The following is a 13058-nucleotide window of genomic DNA, read 5'->3' as shown; positions in this document are numbered from 1 at the left end:
AAACTGAAAATCTTGAAATCTCACTGATTGACAACTAATAGGAAAAATAAGTTTTCCACATCACATCTAAAGTTTGATATATCTGTCAAAATGCACTTTTCACCTCTGTTTTTTGTAGGACCAAGCAAAGCAATGGATCTATTAATACACAGAATGATATTCTCGCCATATAAATTGCTGCTGAACCTACTGGGTGGTCCAGGTAAGCCTTGTCTTCCTGGCTGTCCTGGTAGGCCTGGTGGTCCAGGAAGTCCAGGTCTTCCTGGGATTGATTCACCTGTTCCAGGGAAACCAGGGTCACCTTGAAAACCTTGAAGTCCTGGTGCCCCGCGTACTCCTGGCAGGCCAGGCAGACCTATAAAAATAAATAATGGTATATGGCCCATACAGCTTCATTGTAAGGATTACTATGGGGTATCATGGGGGAAATTACAGAATTCAGAACCGTCCTAAAGAAGAGCTTCTATATAAGAAAGACTTAAATCTAAATCTTTTTTTAGGATGCCGTGGAAAAGAGGTTCCTGCTTTAGGCCTTCAAATGCTTCTTTTCCTCTTTCCCATTATCTATTTTCCAGACATCCCAGTTATTCTCGTTCCTTATACAGAGCAAAGTCATCCTCATCACCTTCCTTTATAACTTTTCAAGATGGAAAATAAATTTTTTGAGCACAGCACTTCAGATACAGACATACCGTGAATTTACAGTGTGTGGTAGCATTCTGCTTTGTCTTCTGTTCCTTTTCTAGTAATTTCTAATGTTCTGTTTGGATAATTTTGGTTCTTTTTTGTCCACTAAGTGCTGAGCTAATACTTTTACTGAACTCTCTGTAGAGCTCAAATCCTTACTGTTGGTGACTTGCATCAACCAAGAACAAGGAACAGTTTTCTTTTAGCTACTTTCTCTCCTACTGATATATAATTCACATTTTATCTCCTATTCTCTTACTTGTTCCATCTTCTCCTGGTCTTCCTAGCTGGCCTGCAGGACCTATGGGCCCAACTGCTCCCATATCACCAGCAGGACCTGGAAATCCAGGATCTCCTTGTGGACCTACACAGAATTATAAAAACATGTGAACTGAACATCTTATGCAATTGACAGTTTAAAACTAAATTAAACTGTAACTAAAATTATAATTAGGGAACTACACAGAAGTAAAATAAAGTAACTTCTTTTGTCTTTATGAAACATTTTAAAGTATGTGTAACAATTTAATTTTAAGGTGTGAGGATTTGGTTACTTTTCTATGGATTCCTGCCCTCGTCAACACTCTGTAATAGTGTCTTTGTGCTACATTTCAGAATGCCAAGATAAGTTTGCCCGAAATAAATACATACAGCATTTAAAATAAATGTGCATGTCGCGTTATGCACATTTGGCAGTGCACACAGGGAGCTCATTTCAAGATCATCCTAGTTGAACTTATCCAAATTTTTAAAATGTATTTTCAAAATTGCTATAATGAATAAATTTAAAAATTGAAATTACATAGTAATAAAGAAAAAAGCCCAAAACTGAATAAGATATAAAGGCCTTCATTAATTGGAAAAACAAGATACTGGTAGTATTCCTGTTCTCGAACAATTCTGCTAAAGGCCTCTTTCTCTGAAGAATGTATCCACTCACACACCATGCACATGACTAACTTTAAATGTTACTTGCGATATTAAGCATGGGGTTAAGTTTTCCACTGTATGGTCTGGAAACACACAGAAGCCAATGGAAAACAAATTTAATTGATTTTTGGATGAGGCCCCTTTCTAATGTGGAGGTTCTGCTGAACTGGGGTTGTACTGTAACTTCTGTGTTCACAATTGGCATTTGCTACACTAAAAATACAATTCATGGTAAGTTCTCTGTTAAAATCTTCTTACAATAGGTTCCTCAAGTGTGAGATGCTGAAGCAAATCCCTTTCAGGCAGCAGGCTTGGGTATTCCCCACTGCCTCCTGCTATGAAGTAAGAACTTCCACACACCTTTTCACCAATTCGATGATAAAGATGGGGATAAAGGGAGCTCAGACATGGAAACCCAGCCTGAGGTTTAGGTAGGTAGATCATAAGATTGACAGGTATTCTGTTGAGAGTACTAGTTCCAGGATTTCACCCCTGCTATGCAATAGAAAGCTTAATTATAGCCTAAAATCTATGTGTTGTGGCAGTTCTGAAAACAGGAATTCAAAATCACAATGGGAAGGCCAGTTTCCTTATTTGCCATCTGTTATCTAACATGGGCTTATTTTTCATAGCTTTTTATTAAATATGCTTTGGTCCAATAACTAGGGATAGTCCTGCAGATCTAGCTGTGACTATATGCATAAAGATCTTTCAAGCAAACATTTAATCTGAAACTTGTATGTTTACGATAGTTCCAGTAAGATCAGTGAGACACAAACACACACATAATGTGGCCACTAAGAAGATAACGTTTTAGGATCCTGTCCCCTGAATCCCTAGTGATCCCTTTCAAACACCTTAAAAAACAGGTCCTACACACTTTATACAGAAGAAATTAAAACTAGCGATAACCTTTTATAGGAAACAGAGGAATTCCAACAGCTCCAGGAGGACCTGGGGGCCCTTCTTCTCCTGGATCCCCCTGTAAGAGTCCAACAATAAATTTTACTGGTAGATACAAATATGCAGTGTGGTTGCATGTAACTAAAAATTTCAACAATGGTCAGGTATGTAAGAATGTGACACATGTCACCCGGGAAACTCAATTTTGACACTTTATAACATTTAAAACCAGGTAAAAAGATTTAAAATAATAATTATCTTTCAGGATACCAGTGACTAAACAGTAATATACCTATCGTACATACCTATCTGACTCTTCAGAACTTGTGACTGCTGTACTTGATTTCATTTATTTAGTGTAAAGGGGAATCAATTACAGTAAATCACTACCCATTTAACTGAGACATTTTAAAAACCAAGCTGTAATTATTTGCCTTAAAATTCTATGCCAGAATTTGGAAATTACTTCTATGACGACAGATAAGCATTAAGGAAAGAGGTTTCACAGTCTGGCACACAATATCAATGCTAAGAGGTACTCAAAGCTCTTACAAGAAGTGCAAAACATCTGCATCTGGGAAACATAAAAGTGCCTACTAATGGCAAGGAAAATCATTTCTGCTTGGAGGATTTCTAAATTAGCTTGGATTTTGATATTTAGAATTGCAAGTGAAGTGGACTTTAGGGAAGTCTTTTATGTGGCAAATTGTATTAGACTTCTTGTTTTGTAGATTAGGAATCAACCCTTCTCTCTGCAGCAAACGGAGAAAACAAGAATGTGAATGTGGGAACTGCGTAGTAAGGTTGCATTCCTGGGACTGGAGCTCAGGGCATTTCAGGACACAGATAAGGAGAACTGGGACTGCAAAACTGGACACCTGTTCTTACACAAGTGAAAACAAGGAGTCCATGTCTTTTTCTGGTTGTTTGTTGTTTTTTTTTTCTTTTTTTAATTGCTATCTCTACAATATTTAAATAGCTCTGGAGTGGTCACTGACTGCTGTCCTCTGGACCTTTGACCTTTTTATCTGGCCTTTTTCCTTTGACTGTATCTTGCAGAATGAAATAACATCCTTGTGTCATCTTTGGCTATTTTAAACAGGAATGTAAATTTGTCTTCCTTAATGACGTAGAAGAGTCTTCTGTGTGGCAGGAGAGAAAAAATAAACCTAGAGTTTTTCCTCCTCTGATAAACTTATAAAGCATTTTGAGATTTAATATTAATTTAATGATTATAAAACTATCTATCAAAGATTTGTACAGTAGATGGATATGGCCAAGTTTTAGTGGACTTCCATGCTGATTTTAAAGTGACACAACCAGAACATAAGAAAACTGAAGAGTTGATGAGACAAGGTAAAAAATTTAATTTCTTGGTATCTCCTTAAGTGACAAATTCCAGTGTCAGTCTCTGACAATCTCTCTTTAGGCTGTTAGGTATTATGACCCTCTCTGGATGGCAGCTTCATATTTGCTGTGTTTTCACTGTTGGTACACTCCTCCATAGTGGCATATGTGTTTGGATTATTTTATTGACTGGTAATGTTTTCTTTTCCCATAAAAAATTCAGGAGACTCGACTTGCTAACAGTTTATTTAGAAAAATAAAAACGCCAAACGTCTCAAACAGAAGCATATCTCTACTGTATTTTGTGACCTGGAGTCTTCTTAAAATGAAAGCTTATAATCACTTATCAATTTTACTGATATCCCTATTAAGCATTAAACTGTATTTGTTCTGTAAGTTTTTATAGCTCTATATGACAGTTGCCAAGAACACTTTGCACTGCCTGTAAAGAGCACTCATTATTTTAATGAGACTCATTCCACTAGTAGCAGAGACAAATGGTCTTAAAGCAATTTCGACAGGACTCATATCCTCCTTTGTATTTTGTCTGAAGAAGGCATTTGATGTTTTTTTCATATTTATCACAGAATGTTTGAGGTTAGAAGGGACCTCTGGACATCATCTTGTTCAAACCCCCTGCTCAAGCAGGACTACCTAGAGCTGGTTGCCCCGGACCGTGTCCAGACAACTTCAGAATATCTGCAAGAACAGAGACCACTGCTGAGCAGAGGGGAAGGACCACCCCCCTCAGCCTGCTGGCGATACCCTTCCTGATGCAGCCCAGGATATCATTAGCTGCCTTTGCAGCAAGGGCATGTTGCTGTCTCATGTTCAAGATCCACAGAGCATTGCCAAGGTCCAGAATTAGGGATCAAAAGGTACGCCAACAATTCCTTGGGAGTTCATTTTTTGCTTTAAAGTTAACATTTTTTTATAGATGAAATCTACTTTGAATGCAACTGGGTTTTTTCTGAGTCTCTTTCTCTTAAATCTTAATGCATCTTAGATTCTCTCTGAATGCATTTATTTCAGAGTATCTAGGTGAGGACAGTCTATTCTCAGGAGGGTTTTTAATCATATCCTTGTTCCTCCAGTTTATGTGAATTTTAGAAGATCATAAGCAACACCTGGTGAGGCCAGATGAACAGTTGATGCAGTCTAGATAGATCTGCACCTTTCAGGAATAATCAGATCTATCCAATTATTTCCCAAGCAAAACTACAGCATCTGGGCAATCATTCTAAATTATGTGTGTTTGTATGATTTAACCTGATTTTTTTTTAATTGTGTCTACACTAGATTTATTTTCTTTTGCTCCATGCACTAGCAGTTGTAATTTCATCTTTCCAAATCATTACTTGCAGGCATTCAAATTTCTCCCTAGCATAGTCTACTACAATTCATTATTTTCTGCTTACTATTTGTAGTGTTAAATTATGGTTTCTTAGGCTGTGGGATAATCGAAGGAGACTGAAGAATGCACTGTTCTTTCTATTCAGTGTCTTGTCTCAAGTTTGCTAATGCTGCCCCCAACTAAAACAATATGCACATTAGGTGAGTAGTTTTTGACAACAAAACACTTAAGGTTGGATTCTACTTTTAGAGAGTAATAGACTAATGATTTTTCTGTTTAAATAAGACATGCTATGTTTCTGTCTGATTAGTATCTGAATGATCCCGCATTGTTGTGAAGCTGATAATGGGCAAATGGGAGAAAACACAGAGCATCCATGGGCAATTTCTTCCCCCTGCAAGTATGACTACATAAAAGAAATCTTGGCTGAAGAAGCTGGTTTAGCACTCTCCTGGCAGTCCCAGCTTTGAAACAAGTAAGGCTGTGTCTAAACCAGATGTTTTTATTGTACTTTTTAGTTACTCCATGTTTTTATCATTTCTCATTTGTCCACCTGCTTCTTGAAAACCTGTTTGATGCTTTTTATTTGTATGCTTTCAGCCATGTCTTTAGTAGTATACTACTTATGGCAAGTTTGGACCAGCCACAGTTTACTTCCTTTTGTCATCATGGGTTATGCAGAGTGTGTTTCAATCTTAATCTTCAATTTGTAAGAGAGCTGATTCTTGGTCAAATCTCTTGAGTTTCATTCCTCTGATTCCACAGGTGCAACTAATTTTCCGAAAAAAATTATTTCAGAGGAAAACAAACATTTCTTGACTTGTATTTCGGAATATTTAACAGAGTCGCAATTTCTGCAATATTGTTTTTGTCCTCTGTACTGTGGAAATAACTTTGCTGATGAGCTTTTCAACCTTTCTGTCTCTACTGATGATCCTGCCACCCACCTTCTTTGTTGCACTATTTCACTTCTCCTCTTGCTCATACACTGCTGATCCTATCCCAGCGACTCCCTAGACCTTCCCCCTGGCTAAACTCGCTGCTGCTTAGCTCCTTTCGAAGTAGCAACAAGAACTGTTTTTTTTCTTCTGAATGTGCTTTAGCATTATAGATTCCACAGAAAATATAACAGTTCCCTTCATTCTGAAGTTTTTGTTGTCAGAATTACAATATGATCATCAGTTCTGCAGCCTGCAGAAAAGAATCCCATGATCTTACATCCTGAAATGTCACTAGACTGGCACCTGGATCTTCTGAATGTATTAAGCATCTCTTCCATGCTTTTCAGATGAATATTCTCCTCTTTTACTGCTTAGCTCCCTGGATATGACACCTACACTTCTAATCTCTAACAGAAAGCAGGATGTATTGTAAAATTAAAAAATGGCTAGTGCCATCTAAATGAGCAAAAGTAGGAAATGTTTAAACAAAGCTGGTGTGAATGAGTCCAGCTTCCACTCTAGTAAGCATCTTGGAAAAGCTACTTACGTGAACGGCCTGGAAACATGCAAAGAGATTTTAGGAAATCATGCAAACAAGCCCATCTGAATCAAATTTTGGTACCTCATTTTGTGCCAATTATCATACCTGTTCATAAACCAAAGTTTATAGGATAATACTTTTACTTAAACAGCGGGTTCCTTTACCAAGTGGACCTCTCTAGGTAATGCAGCTCAAACATTAATAACTTGCAGAATACTAGAATTCATGGATTATATATCTATATTGGTATAGTTAAAGCTAACTATTGGCAATTGGGATTAACAAATTCTTTTGGTACGCAAAATGGAATTCCCACTCTCATATGCACCAAGCAGGAATATTTACTTATATCATTATTTACTACCACGGTGTTGAGTAACTATGACTATCATGAAAACAGTAAATCTTAAAAGTAATTGTGAGCCTCTAAAAGGAAATGGTCTGATAATTAAGTACATTTAGGAGGAAGCATTAGCATTTATGTAGGGGAGTGTGTGTGTACATGTGCATGCATGTGTGCATGCATGTGTGTTTTGGGTTTTTTTTACCTGTATGCCTGGATAGCCAGGTTGTCCAGGAAAACCATCAAATCCTGTTTCCCCCTGGAAAGGATCACATAAATATAATTTTATTAATCTGCTAAAACATTAAAATAATGAATTGAACAAAACCCAGTAAGGTTTTCTCATGTTATATATTCACAATATTCTCATGTTATAATAGCATCTGCAATTTGTTTCAGAAAATTCAAGAGGGGTAAGTTTCGTAGAATCTCTTCTGTTAGAAAAAAAACATAACATGTATTGCCAGGTTATTTAGACAGTCGTCAGCGGATTCAGTGTAACTGGGGCACAGAACTAGCTGGAATACATACCAGCAGACTCTAACAGGATCTCTGCTTAATACAGCTGAAATTGGTTTGCTGGCTGCTGAATGACCCTCTTAAACTATTATTGCATGGAAAGCAGCTGCATATCAGCTCCTCCTCCCCTTTTATGAGCTACTAATGTACTCATCCATCCAGTGTTCAAACTCTTTAGGTAGGCAGTGATAAAAAAACAAAGTAAAAAGTAATTTCACAGATAAAAGTAATCTGGAACATTACTCTAGATGCAAATATCTGTACATTAATACGATTTATGAATAGCATGATTATTACCTTAACTAGATTTGAAAATGAGCTGGGGTGAGGAGATAGGAAAAAGGGCAAGATATAGATCTGTCTATCTACATCTGTTGTTCTTTATGCCAGTAAGATGTTGTAAGTTCATTACTAACATTTAGCAGACTTAACAGCAAACCTGGAATTTCTTGAACCAGACAGATGAAAAAAAACTGTGTGTAACAAAATTACACAAACAATGTCACCATGGCAAACAAAGTTAACATGCTCTGTAACTTTTCTAACATGCTCTGTACATGTCCCACTGGCTTTTCCTCCTGCTTGCAACTTCAGATCCCATTAGCCAATTTTAGCCAAATTTCAGTGTGGCAGAAATTCAATTACAAAGAGTTCATGTAACTTCTGTGATAACAGGTAGCAGGAGAAAAAGGAAGGCATGCAATGTGGACTATCAAGTATGTAGAAATACCAAATCGGCACAAATTCACAGAATATCAGATCTCACTGTTCAGGGAGCTGCTTATAATTTGTCTTCTTACCTTCATCCCAGGAAAACCTGCAGGTCCGTAAGAACCAGGATTACCCTGATGAAAGCAAGTAGAATGTGAGCTAAAACAGTAAAAGCTTACTCAGAATTACACTTATTCAGAATTGTGAGCAGTTATTATTCTTTAGATAATTATTACTTAGGATATTTCTGAAAAACTTTGCAAAGTTTTTGCAAATACTTCATGAGAGATGGACATAAATTTGTATAGACTGAAGTAACCAAGGCAGGTCTTCAGTAATTTTTTACCATTTTGCACCAAGCGTGGTAGTAGACATGTAGTGCTCCATGTGAGCATCGATATACAAATCAAACACAAGCTGCTGTAAAAAATTGCCATTGGCACGTATGGAATACATTAAAATTACTGTGTTAGTACTGTGCTACTCCAGAGTTCTGTGCAGCTCTAAATATTTAGAGGATAACTCTACAGATTTACTTTCTTTACAAGGACAGAAAGTCTGTATCAGTTTATGTTTAAGACTGAGACAGGGGGAGTCCCAGGGCAGGACTCCTAAACATTCTATGCAGAAAGTATGACAGATTAGTTTAAAAAATCCTAAAAAATTTTCTTGGAAATGCAAACTTAAACCACCAAATATATTATAAACCTAATGACAGTGAATTTACAAAGTAATTTATTCTGCAACTTCCTTACCCGCAATCCAGGGAATCCAGGAATGCCTTTTTCACCCTTTTCTCCTCTCCCAGGTATGCCCTAGAGCAGTCAAAATACTTTGTTTAAACAAGATTCTCGGTGAAGTCTGCCATGTGTTTTATTTTTTTCTGCATGCTTATTAAGTTATGTATATATTAGGTTAACAGATCTTGTTTCATTTGCTAGGCTCAGTCACTTCATACAGCACCACTAGCAGTGCTTATGTAGCTTTAGTTATTCAAGGAACCTGCTATGGTCTGTTCTTCAAGCTTAAAGTGCTCTCAGTAGTTTAATTTTTTTTTTTTTTTTTTTTTTTTTTTTTTTTTAAAGCTCTAGGCGTCTTTTGGGCTGCATCAGTCAATTTCTCAGTTCCTGCTTATAACTAGCAAGTGTACTATTATCTACATGGCCAGCTAGTACTGGAGCACACATATAAACCCCATATTTTTGAAGTAAAACTGATATAAAAAGATCAGTCTCCTTTTTTGTCTCCTTTTCCAGTGCTAAGTTAACAGTGGTCCTTCTATAATGGAAAATTAATTTCTGAAAAAGCTCTAGACTTAGAACTCAGAAATGTAATGTTCAGGTTTCTTGTTTCTTCTCTTCTGGCTACAACACTAAAAGTTTTAACATAAATGAGACTCATTCTTTTGTCCCCAGTTATTGTCTGTTTTTCTGAGATCTGGGAATTTCCTGCCTGTGTATTTTCCTCCTCCAAATCTATCAGCAATAAAGACTCCAGAATCTTTTTGGTGGCTGCTTCTGCTCAGCATCCAGGAACTCCTTACTGGCACACACCAATGTTTAAATTAATCATGCTGATAGAAGAAAAGAAAATGTAGGATAGCAAAGAGCACCTCCTTCTCCAAACAGGTGGCTCTGCCTTCTCTACTCTTGAGGATAGACATAACGTGAAGTTAAAGTCTTTCCCTAACATTTTTAGGGAAACATACATCATGCCCCATTAAGAACACATACAGATCTTCTCTATTTCTCTTCTTGAAAAAAAATAATCTGTGCTTCTGTTTTCTTAAGCCCCAGTCTGTTACATATTAGTAGCCTAACTGGAAACAACATGGAGCTTATGCTACCAGGCAACTTTCAATAGGTATGTAGAAAACTGACTCAGAAAGGTTTTCCAAAGGTTTTGAAATACTTCTGCTTTCACACTTGTTTAGGTGGTGATTAAATTTCACAGCACAAATGCTGTTATTTCTTCCATCATCTTGTGCTTTAAAAAAATAACTTAATAACCACAGAAGGACTTTGTCAGCACCATAAAAAAAAATAATAAAAAAATCACATTACTTACTTTGGGTCCACGTGGCCCTCTGTAACCTGTTACTCCAGGTAGTCCTTTTTGGCCCTATGTATACAAGGAAAGTTTTTGTGCATATTAATATGCAGGACATGCTTATGTGCTGTTTAACTTTTTTGAAGTCTTGTTGTGAATTACTACTGTTAAATGGTATTTTCTTAAGTACTGGGTCTTGGCGTAGTAGGCAGAAGAAAAACAAGAAAAGCAATTATGTACTGATTTTTATTTCTGCTAACACTGTCAAACCAGCAATAATAACTGTGAAGTGAGATAGATGTATCTTTTCATTTGCACGGATCTGCTAATCAGGGCTTTGTTCCTACAAACATGCATGACAGTAGTTCTTTTATGTTTGCTGCTTTATTTAGTTTGATGCAAGTATTCACATGCATAAATCTACACTTTTGTGCATAGCTCCAGTCTGAATGGGATGCATGGCTGGCTACATGGCTACATGATCATGTCATGTCATGCACAGCAGCATATGCCACATGTCACAGTAACACAGGGAGTTATATAAGTTCTTCAGTCCTTTCCCTCTTCCTCATACACATCTACCTAGCAACCATTTGGTTAATCAAAGTCTAGGATCCAATATGTGAAATCTATCAGTTCCCTGCACTGAGGAGGCTGCAGGGGCTGGCAATACAAAATTCACCTTTTAATTTGTGTATTCAAACAAATCAGACCTGAGGACATAGAGACACCAATATATGGATCCATAATGCAATTTTTCTAACTCCTGTTCTTTTTAAACAAATATTCTAATTTTTTAAGGTTCACAACTGTAGGTACAGTAGGTATGATATTGAAGTACCGTAAATAACAGGCATTAAAAATGGACAACAAAATTACACTTAATTTTCATATTAAAAGAGCAACCTAGAAGGATTAGGGTTGATAGTTCAAAACATTACACTGGAGAAATCTCAAAAATACTAATTGCCAAAGATCTGAAAAATAAGTGTTAGTGAAGAGCCACAAAAAAGATTCAATAGCAGAGTAGCCAACTTTACCAGAGATGCCTAAAATATGATTTGCTAATGACAAAAAGTGAAGAAAACCAAAGCAAGGGCAGTATCTCCTTTTTGCGTCAGGACAGTCGTCCCTCAGGAATATGAGCTAAAATACACATGGGCTCTCCACTCCTGAAAGCCTGTAGGAAGTGTGCTGAACAACAGTATTTCTGCTGAAGCTGCTAGTTTACTACAGAAAGATTTGTCCTATGCCATCCTGGCAAAAATTACATCACAGAATTGTACTTGTCAAGTTGAGCACAGTTAGATATGAAGACAAATCAGCACCTTTTGTCCTTTGAACAGCTGAGCTCCAGGAGGTCCAACTAAAAGTGGTGATCCAGGTGGCCCAGGAAGTCCAACGTCACCCTGTGGAAGCCAAAGGAACAGCAGAGACACATTTTGTTCCATGTGGCATTTCAGTGAGACTCAGCATGTTTTCCTGTTGTACTACAGCACATTTCTGTACTCATTGAACATGGACATGTATTAATACCTGCAGATAAATAAAGGTTTATATTGAGATCTGTAAGCCTCTTTACTGTCTTCCCAGATGAGCAAGGTTGATGCTTTTAATCCCTTTCTAGTCTCCTCAGTCATTAAAAGTAATGTTATGGCTAACGAAATAACTGAGAACTCTGAACTCATGGCTCCTGCTCAGAGTCTGCTGTGGAGATAGTTACAGGATTATCAAATCTCTTGTGTGTACATACAGTCTCATGTTCTGAACCGAAGCCTTTGAGCACAAACTTTTGTGAACGTGAAGATTAAATTATTGATTTGCTATGGAACATTGTGCATGTTAGAAACTTGCATGAATTCTAAGTGACTAGACAAATTCATAGAAGAAAAATCAAATATTCCACATGGGTTCTGTAAGTCCTGCATATGCTAATAGGTGGAGACTGACAGAGGAACTATTCCTGTGTGCTTGTCCTTTTCTTACACCCTTTCCTTTGCATCTGGTGCTGGGCATAGCACGAGATTCAGTGACTGATCTGGTACAGCCACTTACTGGAGGGTACTGTTGTGATTATCTAGGCAGTGTCTGTACAGAAGGTAATTGCTATGTAAATGCTAACTAACATATTCATTGTTGCTTTTCAAAACCTCCAGTATATGCTTGATTCCTATATGCAGCTCACTGAAGAAATCACTTCTGCCCAGAATTAATTGATTCGATAACATCCATTACTTCCCTTTCCATTATAACATGATCAGTAGTATGACATGGCCACAAATGAATGGGTTCTGAGGAACCCAACAAGACTCTATTAGATTTCTAATTCTACAGCAATAATATATTCAATAATATTTGGGAGGGGGTTAATAATATTTTTTTTTCTTACCGGCTCTCCCTTTTGTCCATCCACTCCAATACCTGGATTGCCCTAATTGACAAAAAATGTAGTTTGAAGATAATCAGGCAATGCTGACATTGAAATTTAATCAAGTAACTCCTTTGAAAAACAAATAACAACAAGGGACATTTCAACTATTTGTATAAATTATCATTTCACTAACTTGAGGAAATGTCATTGCCTACCTGTTCACCTGGCAAACCAGGGTAACCTGGAATACCCTTTAAAAGAGAATGAAGACAAGTTAATATGTCTGATTTAGAGACAGCTTTGCTTTGAAAATTACCTCCTATTGCCAGTAGCACCTAGAGGCAGAATTTCCTCTTGGGATG

At 37.1% G+C, this 13058-nt stretch overlaps 2 protein-coding genes across 2 annotated transcripts in view; one reads left to right on the top strand and one right to left on the bottom strand.

Annotated features, from left to right (window-relative positions):
- The window catches only part of COL4A4 (collagen type IV alpha 4 chain), an 86520-nt gene that overhangs the window by 50186 nt on the left and 23276 nt on the right, over nucleotides 1-13058 (bottom strand). Inside the window, exons 10-19 of the mRNA XM_080409964.1 lie at nucleotides 12912-12947; nucleotides 12715-12756; nucleotides 11654-11734; nucleotides 10344-10397; nucleotides 9032-9091; nucleotides 8366-8410; nucleotides 7252-7305; nucleotides 2530-2599; nucleotides 947-1051; nucleotides 191-355 (exon numbers count right to left, since the gene is read on the bottom strand). Of these exons, the coding sequence (XP_080266090.1) occupies nucleotides 191-355; nucleotides 947-1051; nucleotides 2530-2599; nucleotides 7252-7305; nucleotides 8366-8410; nucleotides 9032-9091; nucleotides 10344-10397; nucleotides 11654-11734; nucleotides 12715-12756; nucleotides 12912-12947 (712 nt within the window). The remainder of the gene's footprint in view (nucleotides 1-190; nucleotides 356-946; nucleotides 1052-2529; nucleotides 2600-7251; nucleotides 7306-8365; nucleotides 8411-9031; nucleotides 9092-10343; nucleotides 10398-11653; nucleotides 11735-12714; nucleotides 12757-12911; nucleotides 12948-13058) is intronic.
- COL4A3 (collagen type IV alpha 3 chain) overlaps nucleotides 1044-13058 on the top strand; it is a 105697-nt gene continuing 93682 nt past the window's right edge. Inside the window, exons 1-3 of the mRNA XM_080409925.1 lie at nucleotides 1044-4745; nucleotides 5316-5421; nucleotides 5532-5696. The gene's annotated coding sequence lies outside the window, so the exon portion shown is untranslated. The remainder of the gene's footprint in view (nucleotides 4746-5315; nucleotides 5422-5531; nucleotides 5697-13058) is intronic.

Source organism: Falco punctatus (assembly GCF_963210335.1).
Source record: "Falco punctatus genome assembly, chromosome: 13".
Classification (NCBI taxonomy): Eukaryota; Metazoa; Chordata; class Aves; order Falconiformes; family Falconidae; genus Falco; species Falco punctatus.
Note: the sequence above shows the minus strand (reverse complement) of the source record. Positions and strands in the feature narration are given on the sequence as shown.